A 23,022-nucleotide genomic window follows, 5' to 3' on the forward strand; every position below is an offset into this window, starting at 1 on the left:
GCTCAGTGTCCTCCTCTGGATCCTAGATTTTGGACCTGTGATCCTCATGCCTGTCCCTGTTTGTTTCATTAGTTGTCCCCTGTAATCACTTAACGCCTGGGTCCGGTGGCTCCTCTCCTTAGGCTAAGGGGAGGGGCCTTTAGGTGTGGACAGGCCCATCCCCAGTGATTCAACAGATATAGCCTTGCAGCCTACTTTTCAGACTGCTCCCAGTCTGTGTGGGTTGATAAATGGACTGTAATGTGTGGCTCGGAACAAAAGCTGCAATCTTAAGTACCTACTGCATAGCTGGCATATGTTGGCACCTCTAGGGCTCTTTGCTTTTTGCAATGCTTATTTGGGGTCTTTTTCTAAATTACTGTTTTGCATTTGCCTCTCTGGGGAGTGTTTGGTTTGGTTTTAGTTGTCTCTGCTCTCCAGGTGAGAGAACCCCCTACAAAAACCATGGTCTCAAAACTACTCTCAAAGATGCTGAGAAAATCTGCCTGCAGAATTAGGGCTGCAAAGCAAGACATGCTTTGGAGATCTTCTAGCGCATGTGCAAATATTCATGGGAATGGGCACCACCTAGAGATGTCCCAGACTCAGTACTGTGGACAATATAATTACCAGAGGAGCTGCTCTTTGAATTGCCACAAGTGTGAAGGAATAGCTTGTTCTTTACAGTCGTCTGATGATGCATCTTGCTGGGACTAAAGGCTGACCTCTTCTTCAGGAATGATGCTGCCAATGCTCTGTCTTCATTTCTGTGTTTTTGTTTTAATTCAGTAGATTCTTCACCAGAAGCCCAGCCCAAATACGTCAAGGGTGGGAAACGCTATGGTAGGCGGTCCCTGCCGGAGTTTCGGGAATCCGTGGAAGAGTTTGCCGAGGTGACTGTCATTGAGCCTCACAATGAAGCAGCCCGGAGTTCACACATCGCTTCCAATGACTGTGATGAGGTAAAGTGCCCCCGTTTAAATCTATAGTCTGAAAGCGACTATCCACGGGACCTATGTCACATTGATGGGATGTGTGAGGGGGGGGAAAAAAGGGAGGTTTTGGACATGACCCTGGCCTCCTTGTGACTCCCTTCCTTGTAAGGGAACACAGTTCAGTTTCCTGCTATTGTATTGGTTTCACTGCTCTCGTGCCAGAATTAAACGTTTAAACTCCACCAGGGACAGAGAGTTCAAACCATGGGATGCCATCTGAGCTTGTGTAGGTGACCATCAGGTATAGATGAACGCTCACTGACTCAGGATTTAAATCCGGCTACTTGTCTTTAGATTTCTGTTCCTCCCATCCCTCTTACACTGGCCCAAATTTAAATCTGTGCAAAAATGTGCTGACCTAGACAATATAAGGCAGAGCACTGTGGGGCATTAGGGAAGAAAGGGAACATCACACACTGTTAAATGCGCATCTCGTAGCATGCTTTTTAAGGTTGCCTTTTGGGGAAAAAAACCTCTTCGCGGCATCCTTATGAGCATTTGGTTCTTATTTTAACGCTGAGTTAAGATGTTGATTCACTAATGAGCAGGTGAACAGTCCAGTGACGCTGGAGAAATCCGACTGGATTAGCATCAGTGCCAGCAATGCAAATGTTTGCTAACGATTTTAGCCCCATTGTGTACGTCTGTCCCTACAGTACTGTGTGCTCCCAAAGCAAGTTAGTCTTCTGCTACCAGGAGTGTGCTGTAATAAGGCTTCTCCTTAAGTGTTGCTTTTTCCACAGTGCCCAAATTGTATTCTCACCCTCTCTCTCCTGCCAGATGTAATGAATGCTCCTTACCGTCCACCTGCCTCTCTGCCCTAGTCCATCTTTCCTCTTTATGAAGAACTTTTTAGTATAACTGACCACTTGCAGGCCGCACTGCAAGCTCTATAGGCGACATGAGATTGCTCAGTGCAGTAGGAAGGATGGCTTCCAGTCACACTCCAAAGAGCTGTATGGCCCATTCTGCAGATTCGCAGAGGAGCCCAGCTCTTGCACGAGCTCTCGAGCAGTCTCAGGATCCCAACAAGGGCAGTCAGGGCCATGGGTCAGAGCAGGGCCACACCTGAGGCTGGGAGGATCAGAGGAGTTGGTAGTCGGGTTTCAGGGTCGATACCAAAGTTCAGTGTCCGAGTTAGGAGGAAAAGTCCAAATCAAGCTGAGCACAAAGCCAGGAATTCAGGAGCAAGGAGCGGAAACAGTCGTGGCAGCTAGAGAAGATCCATGCTGTTGCCTGGGTTTATATAAGGCAGACAGCCAATCAAGAGCCATTAGGCTGCTGTCTGTCAAACCCCTAAGGTGGAACTTCCCAAGGTCAGTGTCCACAGTGGCTCATGGGAAGTGGAGCATGAGCTGGTTACAGCTGCCGCTGGGTGGCAGCCTGGAGATGTCAGGCCTGGGTTCTAGACCCGAGGGGTGTTACACTATCACAAGATGCTAGGATAGGCCTGGGATTTCAGAAAACTATCTAGGCTCTTTGGTCCCAGGAGGTATGCTACCAGATAGCCGATGCCACCAGCTGCACCCAGCTCTCCATGTGTACGCACAGACACTACAATCCACTATCAAAGAAAATCATAGAATCATAGAATATCAGGGTTGGAAGGGACCCCAGAAGGTCATCTAGTCCAACCCCCTGCTCGAAGCAGGACCAATTCCCAGTTAAATCATCCCAGCCAGGGCTTTGTCAAGCCTGACCTTAAAAACCTCTAAGGAAGGAGATTCTACCACCTCCCTAGGTAACGCATTCCAGTGTTTCACCACACTCTTAGTGAAAAAGTTTTTCCTAATATCCAATCTAAACCTCCCCCATTGCAACTTGAGACCATTACTCCTCGTTCTGTCATCTGCTACCATTGAGAACAGTCTAGAGCCATCCTCTTTGGAACCCCCTTTCAGGTAGTTGAAAGCAGCTATCAAATCCCCCCTCATTCTTCTCTTCTGCAGACTAAACAATCCCAGCTCCCTCAGCCTCTCCTCATAAGTCATGTGCTCTAGACCCCTAATCATTTTTGTTGCCCTTCGCTGGACTCTCTCCAATTTATCCACATCCTTCTTGTAGTGTGGGGCCCAAAACTGGACACAGTACTCCAGATGAGGCCTCACCAGTGTCGAATAGAGGGGAACGATCACGGAAAAGAGGGGAAAAGCACTGGTCTGGAGCCTCAGCTGAATAATATGGGTGTGACCTACCTGCCCAGTCCAAGCATTGTTCCTTTAACCCCAACACCGCAGGATAAGATTGCAAACTTTATGCTGCCCAAGCAGCTGAAATATAAGATCCATTCAGAAATATAATAGTAATAACTAGGTCTTATATAAGTGCTTTTCATTCCTCGATCTCCATGCTTTACAAAGGAGGTCAGAAACAGGTCCCTTTTTTATTTTTTGTGAAGGGAAATGGCTTCTCAAGTCTGCTCACTTGGGCTTCAGTTGAGTAAAGTCTGTGGGAAAACCAGAGTAGCTGGGATCAAAGCGTTGTTGAATCTATAGCTTCCCACAGCATAGTTCTTTCCGAACTTCTCTCCCTTGCTGTACCCTGCACATCGGCCGGGGAGAATGTGGTACAAGGCCAGATTTTGCATAATAGTTGATCAAAGTGGGCAGCAGGGCAGAGCTAATTTGAGCTGAATGTAGCATCTCCAGAGTCCTTGTCATAATTATACGTTGTTTGGAAATAGGCTATTGTGTGTTTAGCATAATTTAGGTTTAAAAGGATTAGGTTTTTACTGGTAAATGTCAGTGAATGTTGATTTCACTGTACACACAAAAACCGTGGAGAAAATATTTCCATAGATGATGATCAAAACTAACAGGCGAAGTAAGAAAAACGCGGCTTGAGAATTTCTCATCAAAATCCATTGATTTAGACTGGAATTAGGCTTGTTTCAAGTGGATGAGAGAATGAATAGTAAATACAGGTCTGATTTGTTGATTTACTTTCTCTATTTTGACATGGGATGTTGACAGTTTGTGGTCGAACAGTTTTTTAAAGCTTTAATTTTTTTAATCTCTGCATCTACTGTCATTAAATAATTGTCTGAAACCACTATAATTTCCTACGGCTGTGAAAAGTTAAATAGATAAAAATGCTTAAAAATAAACACTGATATTATTGGTAAGAATTACATATATTAAAAAAAATAAAACCTGCCAACCCTAAACTGAATACAGAGCCTGGGGCTGAGGCTTACAATGCAAAACTGTCACTTCGAACTGGGGCCAAGCGGAAAAACCACATCCGACTGCAGAATTATTGCCTCCTGGATGCCACTCTCTTAATACGGAGCAATATTTTCTCCCAGAGTAAAAAGCGTTCTTTGTAAATAAGATGCAGCTTCACTTAGTCTCATGTCTGTACTTAAACGTTTGGCCTGTAGAGAAGTGTAACTCCTGAGGTAAACTGGGGATCTCAGGGTAGGACTGGACAGCTCATGTCTGGTAGTGTCACCACTGACCCAGCCTTGTAAGGTGTCTCCTACTCAAAACTCAGAAGCATACATGATTGTATCTGGTTGATGTAGCATGTTAATAACTGTTCTACACATTAGATCATGCTGACTAAATACCAGAATACCTCCCTCTGGCCTCTTTGTGCTTCTGAATAAAGTAAGGGCCACTAATTAAGCTATGGCTGTAACTCTGGCTTCATGTCTAACGAAGTGTGTTGTGAGCAGAAGAGACATGTCTTCTGCCGTCAGTTCAGTTCATCCGTAAAAACTCAGTAGCAACTACAGTACTAGCTAATATAGAAGATGAATAACTGGGCTAGCCATCTGATGCAAGAGTATTAATCTGTGTATTGTGGGACAAACCGAGATTAAGGAAATCTGGCCTTCTTACTCTGTTCCTTTGCAGTGCAGTTTTACAGAACTGCCATAACTGGAGGGTGGCGAGTCTTGGCTTGCAGAAAACTTTGTTCCTTCATTATTTGCATTTGTTAGATAATACAATAGGGATTTTCCTGGCATTCCCATCCCCTTATCTTCTCCGTTTGTGCTTAGTGATTTCCATTGCACTGCCATAATCTGCCACACCAAAATGACACGTGCTTTGAGAAGAGACCCTTCATAAATATTCCTGAGGTTCTGAAAGCTGCTTTCCCCTCTCAGCCCCTGCATCTCCAGTTGCCAGCCTGGAAATGTTCAGTTCCAGAGATGCATGATTGTATCAAGCTTTATTTATAATAGATCTAGTCTTGTGCTCGCCTAAATGAATCTAGTCTTGTGCTCGCCTAAGTGAATGCGTTACCTAGGGAGGTGGTAGAATCTCCTTCCTTGGAAGTTTTTAAGGTCAGGCTTGACAAAGCCTTGGCTGGGATGATTTGATTGGGGATTGGTCCTGCTTTGAGCAGGGGGTTGGACTAGATGACCTCCTGAGGTCCCTTCCAACCCTGATATTCTATGATTCTATGATTCTAAAGATCTCAACTCCTGTTTCGCTTGTGTTCTGTAAAATCAGGGCATCTCAAACTCCAGCATGGTACTGCTGGATGAAACTTGTGCATCTCATCGTGTGAGCACTGAGACTCTTCCTCTTTCCACCACCACAAGCCATAGAAGGTGCAAGGGAGGAGAAGTAGTGTAACTTTGGTAGGGTGTATTAGCATATGGCCACAGCAGCACCTCGCTGATGCTGGGTCCCTGCCACTCTGCTGTGTGTTTGCCAAATACTGTCAATCTGATGCTGAATGTTCAGTAGCACTCAGTGGAAATTGTCCAGCGAGGGAGAAGAAACATTGGTTTTTGTTTCCTTCCCCTGCTTCCTTGGAGGGCTGTGGCTGCTGAGGGGCGCAAGCCGCATGCCACTAAGTGGTGGATAAGATCCATGATCTTTGGTACTGCCCTACAAGGAGCATGTCTGCTGTGGATTTGATAGCTGTCCGAGCGGAGTGGCTGCACCGACCTTTCCAAAGAGGGAGGCGGAATTCGTTCCCCGGTGTGCTCTAGTTGACCCCGCACACACCCGCTGCCGGAACGTTGAAATACGGAATTGCAGGTAGGAGCAGGCAGCTGTTCGTAGAGAGAGCGTACACGTTGCAATACTCCTGTGCAGCGAAAACCTGGTTATCTATAGGGGAGAAGGGAAACGTGTAACTTTAAAAATATACTTGAAAAAAACACCATCACCCAGACCAGAACTTTAAAAGACCAAGCTCCTGGCTAGTGTTGCTTGCCAACGATTCCACATGGCTCTACGTTCCTTTGCTTTCCAATCTCGCCTTCCTTGCAGTAATTAGACTGTGCGGATCAGGAGTCACTTGAATACACTTGGAAGAGAACTGGCTTCTGTGGTGATACGTGCACTAATGTGTTTGCTTGCCACCATGGAGAAACTAATCCATCTCCTCTGGTGCAGGCCACGTGTACTGCACTGACCTCAACATCAGAGTTAATACACCTCCTCGGGAAGTGCACCAGCTAGGAAAACTCTGCTTAATTGTATTCCTTTCTGTTAGCTGTAAAGTGGGTGTAAAAGGCTGGTAAATTAACAAGGTCAGTCAGTTAACTAAGTTGCCATACTTGTTCTGTCTGCATGAAACATCCTAATGCAGGTGTGTTCGTGCTGCTTTCTTTCAGGAGGGATGCATAGTCCCTCGTGAGGTTTGCTCAACACTTGGATAAGTTTCTCGGTGCCTTCCTTCTACCTTTCTGTAATGCTCTCAGTAGTGTGTCTGAAAACGAGAGGGGCCAGCTGATATGTACTGAAGCCCTAAAACTTGTGTGTATCTTCAGCCTCCCAGACTGTAGCGGGAACTTCTCAGCTCTGCAGGGGAGCAAAAGACACTACAGATTTGATTAGGAATGACCCCCCCGAAGATGACATTTAGCGTTTTTTAAAGCCACTTCTCAGAAACGTGGCTAGTGGGACTAAATCCTTGGAAGCCAGCCCTTGGCCAGTGTTTCTGTTGTGTGTCTTTCGGCTTGTAGCTGTCTTCATTAAGAGTGAATAGCCCAAGCACAATGTGTTCCACAAGGGTCTGACAAAGTGGGGCAGTGGCTTAATTGGGATGTTTCTTTGAATCAGCCTCTGGGCCAATTAAAAGGGTTCATCTTGTATGTCTGAAGCTGACCACTTCCTCTTTTACTCTGTCCTCTCTTCCTGCTTATACTATGGGGGGTTGGGGGGGTAGTTAATTTGTTTGCGGAATCTCAGTCATTCCGCATTGCTTAACGTGCAGACTAATTGGGAGATGGGGAAGGAGCGCCTTGGCCTGCCCTGTGGACGAGGTGCTAATCCACACCGCAGCCATGCAAGCACTTAGACGTGGGCTTTAAAAACTTGTTGCAATCATAGCTATTAACCTGCTGCCCTCTGACGCGCTTCAGAGCAGCAAAGCAGAGTTGCAGATATTTACCTCCTGCAGCTGTCGATGCTGGGGGTCGGCCAATAGTCCCCACGTTCAAAAAGTACCACTCTTTGTGGTTTTTTTGTGCTTTGAATTATAATTGATGATTTGCCCGACAGCACGTTGGTTAGAACGGACTCCATTCAGCAGCGAGGAACGAAGAGATGACTGGCACATCTGTACTTACGGCATCATGTAGCGTACAGACACTGCACGCCCGGATAGCGCGGGGATAAAGAGCAGTGTAGACAGAGAGCTGGTTTCAGCAGGTAGAATAGAGAAGAGAGCCTCATACATGGCTCACCCAAGCCATGCCTCCTGTGTCTACACTGCAATGTAGCATCCCGCTGATGGAGCCTTTCACTGCGGCCTGTGGCTACATGTAGCTGATTTGGCCTCAGTGATTCAGGCATTTGTAACTTCCGGGCTGGCTTGCTGCAGTTCCCGGTAGCTAGCCCAGGGCCCTGAGGCTGCACTGCTTACCAGGGACACATCACCCTGGTACACTGCTTCCCCTTCCCCAGCAGAGTCCAGCTCAAGGTCGCTGCATTGACATCCAAAGCCCTGCATAGTGCTTGCCCTAGCTACCTGATCGCCTTTCCTTTCCTTCCATGATGGCTGCCTCCCAGGCCTGCATGGTTCCACTGGCAAAAGCTGTTGACAAGCAGGGGAAGACTTGTATCTTAAGGAGACGGAGCTTTCCAAGGAGCTGGACCAAGCCTATGGACCTGCTGCCAAATAAACGACCCCCATGCTCACTGTGCTCAGAACCAAGGGCAAAACCCACTTCCTCTTCAACGGAGCTTCCCTGCAATTACATCCCCAAACACGCCAGCAGCTGCACCCTTTACACTTGTCAGTAACCGTAAGCTTGACCCTGCCAACAGGGCTTGAAGAGCGATTTTTGTGTTTACTACTGGTGGAAATTATTTAGATACCGTGGTGATGGACAACCCGTATAACACTCTAGCTAGAAGTCTTTCTGGCAATCCTCTACTACTAAGATGGCCAAAACCCAAACTTTTTGCCTCCTTCCTTACTGTGCTGTGGAGGGATGGTTATGTCCTAGCCATATGCCTTATTCCTGAATTTGCATGTTTATCAGATAAGGAACAGCTTAATCAGGGGAAAAGCCTGAGGACTATGAACATATACTTTCCTTTGCTTTTGATTGAAAAGGCTGTAATTGAAACTGGAAAATTTTCCATCCCTGGCTTCTGTCACTTGCCAAGAGGCCCACAAAGTTGGGCAGAGAAATCGTGTCGGTGACTTTTTTCAAAATCTGGTATCCTGAAGTCTTCAAAGTACAAATCTGATAATCCAAAGCATGTTTATCTTTTTAAAACAGGAGCTGTGAGTGGCTATTGTTCGGACTCCCTATTGGCTCTTAGTGGTGGTGCTTTGTAATTGAAAGCAGCTGTAAATTGTGTTGCAGTTTAGAGGCTTGCTCAGTTTTGGGGATCTTTGTTCCGGCTGTTTGCATCAATGAGTCGACCCTTCAGCAAACACATGCCATCCTCCCTCCCTCCCTCCCCCCTAGAAAAAAATCTTATGTTAACATTGGTGCTAGGGATCGCTTGAACATGTGCAGGATAGAATAGGCGCAGTGTGAGCCCCTGATCATCATTTTAATTAGCAATATATTCGGACCGAGAACAAAGGTCTGTCTCACTGAAGCAGATGGTAGGGTAGGAGAGGTTGCTAAGTTATTATGGAGAGAGGCCGCAGCGAGCAAATGTAACGGGCTGCAGATGCTTACATGGGTTCTGAGCTGGAAGCTAGTGATCATTGAAAACCTAAGCCATCTGCTCTTCAGCCCAGCAAAGCATGTGTCTGTCAAAATAATACATTCCTAAAATCTCTGCCTTCTGCACACGGGCTCAGTAATGTGTGTGACCCACATCCCGCTGCAGAACAATCCCGCCCACTACAACAATGCCTTGCGTGACATTGAGCTGCACGGTCCACAGCACTGATGGCAGTCTCCCTTTGTCTTCCCGAAATAGGCTGGCTGCCTTCTGTGGCAGCCATTTTGGGTGTTGCTTGACCTCTGACCTCCCGTACCCCTGCCTCACAATGAAGCTGTTGTCAAGCATTCAGTCTGGCAACGAGTCCGGGTGCGGAGAGGGTCCTGCCAGCTGATGCTGCAGTGGCCAAGTACAATAGAGCCCCTGATGCTGGGCGGCAGAGGAGCGCGCCTGCAGATGAAGTGAATTACCGCAGCAGTCAGGCTAACGGGGCCGTTCGGCCTTCAGCGTCTGCAACAATTGATTATCAGCATAGAGCAGGGATGACAGGTGTTTAGCTCACCATTCAGCCTCTCTGCACTGTCTGGATTTATGAAATTACCTGGTGCTTCTCCAATGAGTGCTTGGAAGTTTCAGTGGCTTCAGTTCAGCTCTTACTTTATTTCTTATTTTTTAAATTATTATGCTACTTATATGGGGGCGGGGGGGAGAGCTCAGTGGTTTGAGCATTGGCTTGCTAAACCCAGGGTTGTAAATTCAGTCCTTGAGGGGGCCATTTAGGGATCTGGGGCAAAAATTGGGGATTGGTCCTGCTTTGAGCAGGGGGTTGGACTAGATGACCTCCTGAGGTCCCTTCCAACCCTGATATTCTGTGATTTTATGTAAACCCTACTCAACTGGGCTCAGAGAGACTTCTCCTCACCCTCTCCTGCTTTAAAATCCAGATTGCTTTAACCAATCACACCTCCCACCAAAAGGGAATTCAGGGAGGATGCTGAGAAACACGCTTGAAGGCTGCGTCTATCTCTGGAGCCCTAGAGGCTATTCTTTGGCCGTATGTTGTCGACTACAGGAGTATCGTCTGTTTTCCACTTCCACAGACACAAGTTGTGGCCATTTGTTCTCCCCGACTCCTGTTTTCTGTATATTTTTCTTTCCTGAGAGGTCATTGGAGGTAAACTAGGAATCCAGCCAACCTAATTCTTTAATGCCATTGCTGAGTGGAGCTGGCGGAGTAGTATTCATTGAGGCTAAGCGGCACGCGTTCAGGCCATTCATTCTATGTTTGAATGCGTTCCTAGTCTCTGTTGGTATATTTGCCAGAACTGTACATTTCAGGCTGTGGGTTGTTTGCAAACTTTTCAGTTTTTTGTGCTGGTGCGATTGTCACATGGTGGGTGTGCGTGCATGTCGGTGTGTGTGTTTGGTGGTGGGCAAGAGGTGCTGGGGGGAGGGAGCGGAGCGGGGCCAGGGAGACCAGGGGAGGGGGCAGGAAGAGGCGGGGGCGAGGGTGGGGCTTTGGGGGAAGGGGCAGTGTGGGGCGAGGCCTCGAGGCGGAGCGGGGGTCGAGCACCCACCCGGACAGAAGAAAATTGGCACCTGTGCGAGCAGCTCTTGCTCGCTTACATCCATGACGTCCCATTGAGGCTATAGAAGGCGTTGGACTCTTCACGCACGTTGGAGGATATTCTGGCGGTGCATTCTCCAGACCCGTTTTTATTTTCCGTGGGGGTCCTTGCTAGGGAAGCGTGAATTGCCCCCACCCCAGACTGCGCTGCTGCTGGTTTTCACTCCTGTACCATTAACGCAGAAAGGCAGTGGTGGACATGCAAATTGTGTGCTGTTCAGAGCTGGTATCATGTGGTTGACCAGATGATGAAACAGAAGCAAGAAGCCGTGCTAAAAAAGTACAGTGACCTAATCCAGTTTCCATGGTAACGTTGTAGATTAATGGCTTTTAGCTGTAATCTGAATGAGACGTATTAAACTTTTATATTGTGATTTAGAGCTTTTGTGTCCTGGGTGACTTTGAATCTAAATCCATCAGTCACATGCGTATGCTTTCGTGTGCTTCTTTTTAACTGTGGAAAAGTAACCTCTGCTAATACTGCCGTTAGAATGAAAGCTAATATTGCCGGGCTTCATGTGTGCTGAGTACATGAGCGATGAAATGCCCCATCCGCTGATTAGGGGCAGCAATATCTAGGGATGGATGTGCAGTGCTTGGTAAATCCTTTAACTAATATATGTGAAATATAGAACTGTGGAAGTAACCTGGCACAGATAGTTGGGTGCTGACTGCCACGTGCTAGGGAATCGTAACAGGACGGCTGCCTGGTGGAGGACAAGCAAACCGCCCAGTGCTCAGACTGCCTCACCAGCACTTGTTCCCTTTCTGAAGGAGATGGCAATGACACGAGTTCCTAATTTTGTCATCGTCGTCGTCCCCCCCCCCCCCCCCACCCGTTGCACTGTGCTAACCCAAGATCACCCTAGCTCTGGGAAGGGCGTTCTGTAGGGAGCTGGCTGCTGCCATAGGGATGGCGGAGAGTACATCGGTGACTTGCTTTGTCTTTCAGCATCTCCAGTAAATATTCTAGTTTAGGTAAGGAGGAGCTTGTTGTTTTCATTTCCTGTCCTACAGCGGCCGTTTGATGGTTTCCTTTCCAAATGTGGGACAGGTTCGGTGAGTACAGGCTGACCTGTCCCACCCGTGTCACAGTGGACAAGTTAAAGAACAGTTTAAGCCTCTTTGTTCACCTTAAGTTGCATGTTCTGTGAGCAGATGTCCTGATCATACGTGTATGAGGGGCTTTACTGTAGCTCAGCTACTCGCCGGCGATCCACAGCCCCAGGTGCATGGGATATTTGGCTAGGATTACAGCAACGCGCTCTACAAGACGCTATCCATTCGGACCGTTCAGAAGCTAAAGCTAGTGTGTTGTATCTATTTGCCACGTGGACCTATGTACAGTCCACGGCCTGCAAATGCGTTTTTTCTAGATTTCACCTCACGTCCGTGCTCTGCTCTCTCCCCGAACTGTCTCTACCCTGTCACAGCTGGAAGCAATGCCTAGAGTAGGATTTAAAGGTGTGCTCGCACTTCTGAAAGGCTGTTGTGAACAAACCCACGCTGCCTTAATTCTTAGCGCATCTGCAAGCCTGGGGGAGCCAGGATTTTAGCTTGGTTCAGATGGGGCGGTATACAAGGGTGCAGAGCAGCTTTCTTGCTGCTTATCTTGACACTGAAAATCTGCTGCGTGTGCTGTGTGGATTTGTTGCGGCGGGAAAGCGGGTTCCGGACCTGGCAGTGTGCAAGATGCAGCTATTCCAGGTACCTGCTGTTGATGAGATCATAGTGTGTAGTTTGCTAGAGCTAGTCATTCTTGTCCTCCCTGGGTTGTCATATAGCCAGAGCAGAAGAGAGATGACTGGTGCTGTTCCAGAATTGGAAAGATGGTCCAAAACCTGGAAGTCTAGGCACATACCCTTCCTTAAATCTTCCCCTTCACATCCACATGCTCCCATCACAAAGACAGATGGACTGGTTTGCTTAACGGAGCCCTCTAAAAATCTTTCTTTCCTTCCTCCTAACTGAACTGGTTTAACCAGACTCTGCTCTAGCCTGTTATCTTCAAATCTGATTTTTGCAATAACTACACTTCTAGGAAGTGTGATTTTATTTTGAAATGCCCCTGGCAAACCCTCACCGAAATACCTTGGACTAGAGACACTACTATCAGTGCACGGCATCAGACAGGCTGGGATTGACAGCTTAGCCCCTGGGGGCTGTGGAGATGAAAGTATCTCGGCATTGTTGGAATTCTGTAGCTCCTCTGATGATGATCATAGAGTTCCTTTTATACCTGTGCTGCCTTTGAATAATAATAACCTGTGGAACCTATTATTTTCTTAGCACTGGAAGACTCAGGACAGCGAGGAATATGAAGCAGAAGGTAAGAACAAGCAGAAGCACCTGCTTTTAGTCTTGTAAAGTTAAGCAGGGGAAGGGAGGGAAAAAAGGAAAATTAAACAATGGCCATTTCTTGGTAAGAATTTCTGATTCAGACCTAATCTAGTTGTAAGGCGAGCTATCGGCATCTTCCCCTGGGGAGTGTTCAGGGGCCTCTGACATGGGGCAATGCTCAGCGGGGCAGAGCCCAGGAACTGCTGCAAGTGTCTGAAGCTAAAAACCACATGGACCAGGGAAGTTTCCTGACTCACTCTCGCTGGGGATGCAAGATCCCTGTGTGCTGGAACCTGTCCCTCTGAAAGGTTGAAAATATTGGTTTTGCGCTTCTGGGACGCCGGTGCTTGTTCCTAGGGCCTGTGCAGAAGTGCTCCGTTCAGGTTGCTGGAGAGGGGGCTTTAGATGCTCTTGCAGTGGAGCATGGCTGATGAGTGTCTGCTTGTGTAACGGTGACCAGCTCACACAAACGGCAGGTAGACTGCAGGGCTTCAGTTTTCTGTCGTGGCATATTGAAATGGAAACCTGCCCCAAGGCTGGGATGAGACAAAAAGCAGGGCCTGGGAGAAGTGGCTGCCTGAGCCCCACCCTGGAGGCTAGTGGCCCTAGATCACCTTCAATCCTGCTCCCTCTCCCGAAGGGTTCTCAGCTTCTTGCATCCCAGTCCCCCTGGAGGGGGGGGAGGGGGGCGGCACATTTCCTCTTACTTGCTACCTTCACCCATTCTCATTCTTCTGTCCCAAGCAGACGTCTCCCCAGTTCTCATTCATCTCCCTCTTCTCCTGCTTTGTCTTTCCTATCCCATTCCCTCGTTTCTCCTCCTGCCCCCTTAGCAGGTCCCCGTGTCTTGTGATGGCCGGCTCCTCAGAGTTCCCATGCTGTGAGTTCTGGGGGAGGAGCTGTGTACCAACACACATCAAGCTTCTTGCTGCGTAACGAGGTTCATTGGGCTACCGCGGTGCAGACCCACCGCCATAGATGCTGCTCGAAGAGGCCCCTCTCCTGGCTTTTCCCCAGCAGTGGGAATGCTGAGATAGCGTTCGATGGAGGTGCACTCCTTGGCCACTAGATGTCAGCATGAGCCACAGAATTAAATGATTTCCTTCTGCCTGGGCTAGAGTTTAAATTGTTCCCTTGAGGTTTTGTTGTGTGTGTCTTATCACTTGTACAGCAGTGGCCCAAACGCTCCAACCAAAACCTAGGGAGTGATCATCCCAGTCCAAAGAGTAGGAGGAGACGCGGAAGTTCAATGCGCAGGGTCATGCAGGAGGTCAGTGGCAGATCCAGGGATGAAACTGGTCTCCTGACACCCACTGCAGTACCCTGCCCACTAGAGCACACTGCCTTCACGGACTATGGCGCACCACTCGAGAGCAGTGACCGCAGGAGGCTGGTCAGCCACAGAAAGACCCTGAAGACTCTGCTTTGATTTGAGAGATGGCTAAATGTTTCCCCACTTACTTTGGAAATACCAGTTTCTTCCCCCACAGCCCCCAGAGTGTGCGTGTGTGTGGTGTGTAAAAGGGAGAGTTCAGGCTGGTGTGGGGAGTTGCAACAAAGTCTTCTAAACCTTTCAAAGTAACCCTTTAAACATTAACATTTTCAGCTGTATAGTATTGCACTGAATTTATTTGCTTGGAGGAAGGGATTCAAGTGGAGGTTGCTGGTGACAGAAAATTGTTTAAACGTATCTTGATCAAAACATTTGCTTAATGGCATATTCAGATGGTTTTGGGATGGGGCGGTTCTGAACGTCTTACCGTAGGAGCATGGCCAGGGCAGTAGGACACCCTAGCGATAACCAGGTCTGGCCCTAGTAGCCGACACACAACTATGGAGGGAAGAACTCTGACAGAGATTACACAACTCTGCAAAAGCTCCAGCTTGTGTGGAATGCAGCTGACCGCTTCCTCCTCTGTCTAGGGTGCAGTGAGCACGTCCAGCCTACGCTCTTGTCCCTCCACTGGCCCCCAGTCTGCGTTCACTGCCGGCTGAAGGCCTTGATCCCAGTCTCCAAAGCTCCTCGTGGTTCAGGTCCCAGTTGAGTTACAGACTACAGGGCATTTGAGCATCAAGGGAGTTGCCTTCCCGTTGGATAGTGCAGATCCCAAAGCCCATGATGGAGCATGTGAGAGTTAGACACGCTGCAAGATCTTCCCTTTGATGGAGTCCCTCCTTTAACTGACTGACACAGCAACCCAATCTCTCCCCCCACCCCCCACACACAGTTAAAATCCCTGCCCCAAGTGGAGCCCCCCGCAGCCAGGGATGGAGCACAGCAGAAGATCCCATGAAGTTCACTAAGAATTTTGCCAAGCAAGGAGGAGGTGCCCAGATGCTGTGGTGATGGGCACCATTACAAGCCCCTAAGGTAGCTAACTTGCTAGTGCTGGCAAACAGCCGGTTGTAGGTGTTGGGTGACATAACTACGCTGGCACCTAGTCCTAGAAAGTCCTCCAGAGTTTCTTGCAATGGTGTTTTGAATCTTTTTATCCCTCCTTTTAATAATGTCAAACTCACTGCCCTTGTTTCAGGCCAGTTGAGATTTTGGAATCCGGATGACTTGAATGCTTCACAGACTGCGTCGTCTCCTCCCCAGGACTGGATAGAAGAGAAGCTGCAGGAGGTTTGTGAGAATCTAGGGATCACCAGAGACGGCCACTTGAACAGGAAAAAGCTGATCTCCGTTTGTGAGCAGTATGGGCTACATACCGTGGATGGCGAGGTAACCATCTCTGGGGCTCTCCTTTCAGGGGAAAGCTGGGGTGGCACAAAGTGCTGTAAAGGCTTTTCCGTAAGAAATGACTCCTCACTTTCACCAAGAAAATGACTTGCTTTTCTCTGAGAAATGCCTAGGATACATATAATTGCACATCTTAAAGAGACAAGGGGTCATTTGGAAAACAGGATCCGAACCCAGTTGATAGCTTCCTAATGAGCTTAACGGTTTTGAGTCAACAAATGACTGATCCTGTCTTTATAAAAAGATAGTAACAGCCATAATTAATGATAGTTTCTCCAGTAAAATGGGGTCTAAACTGATTACAAACCAGAAAGTAAACTGCAGGTCTGTATCCAGGGTGTCAGTAGTGTAGTCAAGGGTTAATGGAGTTTATCCACTTCTCGGTTGGGGAATACGGAGTTAACTCACTTCTGATCACTTTGTGTATAGCAGAGAGTGCCAAAAATGCTTTTTAATGGCACTTCTGGTTCTCACCCCGATGTCATCCTAGCCTAAACCCAATTCAGATTAAGGGAATCCCTGCACCCCCTTAGTGCCCACCATGTCACTGCCCAGTCTGGAGGATCAAAAAGGTTAGTTTGCCCACTTTTTTTTTTTTTTTTTTACCACTACATCACTGCATGGTATTAAACTTCCTAATCAGGAACTAGAGTGCTTGCCAAGAAGTCAACAGTCCCTCGCTTTGAGCTCCATTTGCAAATGCCCTGGGGCAATATTTGTGACTCAACAGGATTTCAAAACTAAATTTGACACGAATTTTATTGTGTACTGGGACACTCTCATGTCAGTTTAGGATTCACAGGCTTGTAAAAAGTAGCTTTTCTACACCCCCAAATAACAACTTAAATGGGTTTTTTTTCAGGAAGCTTGTATTTTAACGGGATAATATTCATTTGCAGTGTTTGCAACACAAACATTGCAGCATCCTGCTACCACTGGGGAGCCAGGAATTGAAAGGGACAAGAAACTGATGAGATTCTTTCATAGTCAAAAGTGCAAAAAGTCAATGAACTGTACATTTTAAACACTTTCCATATTAAAAATTAAGGTGTTTTTAAAACCAGGTTGCCTTGTGGTAGTAAACTGTACTTATTTTAACCTTGCACTATCCCTTCGTTCAGTTGCTACTCATGTGCTGAAAGAACACCAGCTTGCAGATTTGCTCTGAAACCCTCATGCCAAAAGGCTTTGGGAGCATAGAATCATAGAATCTCAGGGTTGGAAGAGACCTCAGGAGGTCATCTAGTCCAACCCCCTGCTCAAAGCAGGACCAACCCCGAGTAATGGAGCAAATGTTTTCTAGAAGATATCTCTTTGAATATACTACCCCTCAAGACAGTGAAATTCTTTAAACTGTGTTTTGAGAGGGGAGAACAGCTTAAAATGTAGCAGGGGAAAAATGCACTGGTACACAGGCTTCAGTGTATTTGGTATTTCTGTGACTCACTGTACACAATACAATAATTGCCATCTCATGTATTATTATTATTATTCTGGTAAACTGAGTAATTCTTTTGGTTTGCTCCTTAAATGACATCTCCACAAAAGACTTAAACTGGTAGAATTTTGTTTGGTTTATGCCGAGCTGTAAAACTGTGTCTCATGTTGATACATCTGAGATGTGCGCCATGTGTACAAAAGTCGTTGACTGTATTTTACCGCTTTCAGGTGCTTGAAGATGTGTTCCATAATCTTGAACAAGATGGCACAATGAGCATAGAGGACTTTTTCTATGGCTTATTTAAAAATGGAAAATCTCTTACGCCATCAGCTTCTACCCCATACAGACAACTCAAACGGCACCTCTCCATGCAGGTGAGAAGCACTGGGACAGTATTTCTCTGGAAAATGGCTTCATTTGACTAGAATGCGCGACATTTTTTAATAGCAGCTAGTCCTGGATGGTTGGGAGACTAGATAAAGTAATATTAAGAGAAGCTTTCAGGTAGGTATTGTTGCCTGATTCTGCTGATAGGCCTTCTTGATCTCTAACCTGATTTCCTGACACCACGTTAGACTAGGAGCCTGAACCAGAGTCCTTTAAAGTCCGCCAGAGCCCTTCTGTAAAGTTCAGTGGCAACTGACTCATGCTCCACGTGCTTTTATTTCTCCATGGAGGCACCTGATTGCTGCTGAATTTATTTGCTTGGAGGAAAGTGGAGGTTCCTGGTGACAGAAAATTGTTTGAACGTATCTTGATCAAAACATTTGCCCCAGGCGTTACCAGAATATATTGCATTGGTGTAAGAACTGTGGACCATAGCAGTCACTGTTTCAAGTGTTCTGTTACATGTTCCATGTTATCTCTGCAGAAAAGAGAGCACGTTATTTTCGGAAAAGGCTCTCCCTAGGCATTGGTTATCTGACTCCAGAAAGTCAGCAGTAATGTCACAGGCCAAGCTGGGGTGGGTTAAAATGACTGCTGCATCTGGGTTTGCTTGTGCCCATCATGAATACAAAGGCTATCTTTGTGTACCCTGTAAAGAGGAGTAAACTGTTTTAGTGTGGGGGAATCAGGATAAGCCACCACCCGGTCCCCTCTTATGAAAGCACCCCCGTGCTCCTGGTACCACGGAAAAGAAATTTGTCCTCCCACAGTGATCGGGTGAAAACCTGCACCGCCAGGCAAACTGTTCCACTGAAACTTTACGTGGTCAGGGTGGGGGCAGCAAAGGTAAACGTGTGGATGGATTCCTGAGGCACCCCTTCTAGGGGAAATAACAAAACATTCAAAACCAATTGCCCGTAGTTGTGTATTTACAACAGGGTAAAACTCTAATCAGCCTGAGAACCTGTCTTGCTACAGTAGAAGTTTCCCTCCTTTGTTTTACACTAGAAACTTAACAGCAAGGGCCTGGTTAGACTGGAATTTCACTGAGTTAAATGGAAGTACTCCTGAGCCACCTCAGTGCAGTTCAGAGAAGACTCAAGTCCTTACAGCAATTCAGTTTATAAGCCTTCCTCCTTCGGCAGCAGGAGGCAAATGTCCAGTATTGCCCTTAGCTGGCCTTTGCAGACCCCCGTCTCTCCTCTCTTCTAGTCCTTTGATGAAAGTGGGAGACGCACCACTGCCCTGTCCGCAATGACTAGCACGATTGGGTTCAGAGTCTTCTCCAGCCTCGACGACGGGATGGGCTATGCCTCTGTGGAGCGAGTACTTGACACGTGGCATGAAGAGGGAATTGAAAACGGCCATGAAATCCTCACGGTAATTGGGTAGATCCCCCAGCCACCTGATTTTGATTTTGGATGCTGCTGCTTCTGGATCTGTACTTTTAATGTAAAACGATGCAGTGCTGGGAACAGCAGGGATGTTGATATCCATGGTAACTTCCTAAGGCTTAGAGAAATGAGAAGTGACAACTCCCACGGAGTGAATATGTGTTTTAAGATAGCACAAAGGGCAGCATTCCATCCTTCCTGAAGTAGACCACCTATATTTACAGGGGGCGGTGTAATTATTTAGATGTCTAAATACCAGACTGCACTAGCAAACCAAATAATCCAGCCTCGGAATGCTCTAAATTGTTGCACTTACAAAAATAGAAAGCAGAATTTGACAGCCTGGCTCATGTTGGGTGTTTCATATCCAGAGGATAAAAATGTTCATATCCATTGCAAAACAGAGGTCCTCACCCTGCAGCAAACTGCTTCCCAGACGACCTTTTCAAAAGCTGTGAACAAGCTAAAGGAGAATTTCCTGTATTTTGTCCTTGGCTCTTGATTCTATGACACTGGGGATACACTGTAAGAATTTTCTCCTATCTGTCCGTCAACGCTACACTGAGTTTGAGCATTACTGGCTGCTATAAACACTTGCACCAAAACTGTGCTATCCGTCCTAGGTAAGAAAATGCAGTTTGGACTCAAGCAAGTCCTAGTCTAAAAATTCATAGCTGTTTTCTTTTTAGCCAGACTGGCATTTGAGAAACATAGCTCCTTAATTTCTCTTTCATTTGCTGCTTGATTACTTTATTTTTTAGCTTTTTTCCTATCTGGTTTTATTAGCATTAACGTGATTTCTGTCGTCTTTACATACCGTATATTTTATAATTTTAAGTATGGTAAAATACTTACGTTAAAACAAAGTGTAACTCGAGGCCCATCAAATGATTGTTAGGTTAAGCTTCCACCATTGTCATTACTAGCAATGGGCTTTGTGACCTAACTAAGGTGAGGTTTTTACTATAAAATACAAAAGTTAATTGAAGCTAAGGGGTCATGCACAAATTAACCTACCTCTCTAGTTGTCTTTATTGCAAGACTTTTTTCTTATATCTGGGAAGATTATTTTCAATCCTCCATCTTGTCTCGTTTAAATTAAAACCAAATGCAATTTTGCTGAGACCCACAGTAAACAAACATGCATCTGCCACTTCTGTCGTGGGTGCACTTGATTTACTGTGTCTAATAGGAAATTGTGCCTCTCTCCTTCCCCTTTGCCAGAGCATGGATTTAATTTTGGGAGGGAGTTGAAGCTAAATTTCTGTATCCCTGCAGAGATGCCATTCAGAACGGATTCACCACCAAGCACAGGCCACTTCTAGGCCTCCCCAGCTTTCTATTGTCACCTTCATTTTAAGCTCCTACAGGAGAAGGGAAGGTTGCCCTGTTGTGCTGACTTGTTGCTGTTTTACAGGCCTTGGATTTTAGCCTGGATGGAAAGGTCAACCTGACAGAGCTGACTCTGGCGTTAGAAAATGAGCTCCTGATAACCAAGAATGGAACCCATCAGGCTGCCTTGGCCAGCTTCAAAATGGAGATCAGACATTTACTGTAAGTTGGCAGGGTTTCAGTCTCCATCAGATCTCCCTTGTGTCCTAGTTACGTGGCCAGGCAGGAGTTTAGATACTGTTTGCTTACTCCACAATTCAGAGAACATCTCCCTAAAACGGTGTGAAACCTTGTATCTCTTGTGAAGCACCTGAGGGTTTTTTGTCAGCACCTCAGAATTTCTCATTAGCCTGAGTTTTGCGAGTCTGGAAAGTGACATACCTCAGTGGAAGCAAAGCCCCTCAGAAAAGCGCCCTCAGACTTCCGAAAAACCAAAACCACACAAGGATTTTCTTGAGCGTCTCTCTTGCTTGTTCCTAAAGGGCTGGAAACAGTAATAGCCAAGGTACGTCAATAGTTATGGCCCTTGTGCTGAGGAGGGTGAGATTTGATGCCTGCTGCCTTGAATGCTGATGATGACTAGTTATGGTTCTCTAGTGTTATGTAGGGTTTGTCATACAGTGCAAGCACACGGGATGTACAAAACTGACACTTTCTCAGGGCTCTCAGAACCATTTGTTACCCTTCTGCCTCAGCAAAAAAGAGATTTGCTCATGCTGAATTGGGTGCAGCTCCCTGTCACTCCAGTCTGTTAGCTGCCCCCGACAAACGTCTCCGGATTCTGCCAGCCTGTCCTTTGCCAGACGGGTAACACTTGGTGCACTCCAAGTCCCTGAGCCCCTGGAAGATTGTTTCCCTGGAGTCAGGGGGGCTGGAACAATTTGTATAGTGGGGGTGCTGTGAGCCATTGAACCAAACTGTAAACCATGTTTATAATAGAAAGCCAGGGGGTGCTGCAGCCCCCTTAGTTCCAGCACCTACGCCTGGAGTATCCAGTCCGTTACTGGACACTCAAAGAAACTTACCACGTTCATTATCTCCAGAGAGGCAGGGTATACCCCAGCTTGTTTGATTCAGCTAAGAATTCACACTTTGCTTAATATTACAGCGCTGAGGTCTACTTATGATAAAAGAAAAACAAATTTATTAACAAACATGGATTTTTTTTAAGTGATACTGAGTAAGGATAGTGGAAACAGGACTGGTTACAAATAAAACAGAAGTAGAATACGCTTCTAAGAGTCTAGACATAACTTTAGCAGACTACAATCCTCTGGTCTGGTCTACGCTGGAGGGGTGGGGAATCGACTTAAGATACGCAACTTCAGCTACGAGAATAGCGTAGCTGAAGTAGACGTATCTTAGGTCGACTTACCTCACGTCCTCACGGCGCAGGGTCGACTGCCACCGCTCCCCCATTGACTCTGCTTCCGCCTCTCACCGCAGTGGAGTACAGGAGTTGACGGCAGAGCGATCGGGGATCGATTTATCGTGTCTACACTAGACGTGATAAATCAATCCCCGATAGATCGATCACATAGACATACCCTTTGTCTCACAGTTTTTTTCTCAGAGTCCTTTGCAGAGCTTGCTGATTTTCAGTCAAATCAGGAGCCAGATTTTTCACAAATCACTCCCTTCCGCCAGGAGTGTTCCTCATGAAATGCATCAGAAAAATCTCTTTTTGCTTCTGCTTCTATTCCCCCAAACGCAAGACAGCCCCCTTTGGCTCTTGTCTCTGGTGCCTTCCCAGGCTGATTTCACATCCCCCAGTCAATCTGGCTTTTCCTGTTGACTTACGTGCAAATGTACCTCCCCTTGTGTTGTGCTTAATTTACCTCAGAGGCCTGAGCAGACAGGTCACTCCACATTTCTTTGTCAGGGAAAAACTTGTTTATCATCCCTGCCTGGTTACCTAGTTTAAACATTTTTAGCACATAGACACAACTCCTTGCATAAAGAAAAGGAGTACTTGTGGCACCTTAGAGACTAACCAATTTATTTGAGCATAAGCTTTCGTGAGCTACAGCTCGCTCAAATAAATTGGTTAGTCTCTAAGGTGCCACAAGTACTCCTTTTCTTTTTGCGAATACAGACTAACACGGCTGTTACTCTGAAACTCCTTGCATGACACCCATACGTACATCTCTCAATGCTTGTGATGACCAGCATTCTACGAGCTTTTATTTGATACTTTACCCAACATTCTTTATGGATAAATACCATGACAGCAATGTGGTAGGTATAGTGAGTTTGTCAGGCCTGATGAGAGCTGCAGTTGCATGATAGTCATCCCTTTGCCAGTGCTTGGAGGGTCCCATCTCCTTTCACTACATTGCCATTCGGGTTTGTGCTGGAAGAGATTTTGAATAAAAGACCCCAAGGACAGAACTGTCTCCAGCAAAGTGCAAAGGAGTAAGCTCTCATCGGTACACTTCAACCACTCTACTTTACCTCCACTCCAGGATGAGAATTACCAGTAGAGAGATGGAACAATTGAAAATCGAGCTCCCTTAAGGGAGCTGTCCAATGTAGCCAATCCAACAGAGACCGAGTAATTAAAAACAAATCCAGTTGCCAGGTGGGTACAGCACAAGAGTGAGGTGCCAGAGGTAATCAAAACAG

The 23,022-nt window shown here is 46.7% G+C and overlaps 1 protein-coding gene across 20 annotated transcripts in view; it reads left to right on the forward strand.

Moving 5' to 3' along the window:
* NIN (ninein) overlaps positions 1-23,022 on the forward strand; it is a 109,007-nt gene that overhangs the window by 39,433 nt on the left and 46,552 nt on the right. For 12 of the 20 annotated variants that reach the window (XM_037901342.2, XM_043548333.1, XM_027828315.3 and 9 more), the window contains 6 exons: positions 769-941; positions 12,990-13,029; positions 15,575-15,765; positions 17,452-17,598; positions 18,824-18,991; positions 20,423-20,559. In XM_037901342.2, the coding sequence (XP_037757270.1) occupies positions 769-941; positions 12,990-13,029; positions 15,575-15,765; positions 17,452-17,598; positions 18,824-18,991; positions 20,423-20,559 (856 nt within the window). The remainder of the gene's footprint in view (positions 1-768; positions 942-12,989; positions 13,030-15,574; positions 15,766-17,451; positions 17,599-18,823; positions 18,992-20,422; positions 20,560-23,022) is intronic. The other 8 variants (XM_037901343.2, XM_037901348.2, XM_043548334.1 and 5 more) reach the window with 1 other exon arrangement.

Source organism: Chelonia mydas, chromosome 6 (assembly GCF_015237465.2).
Source record: "Chelonia mydas isolate rCheMyd1 chromosome 6, rCheMyd1.pri.v2, whole genome shotgun sequence".
Classification (NCBI taxonomy): domain Eukaryota; kingdom Metazoa; phylum Chordata; order Testudines; family Cheloniidae; genus Chelonia; species Chelonia mydas.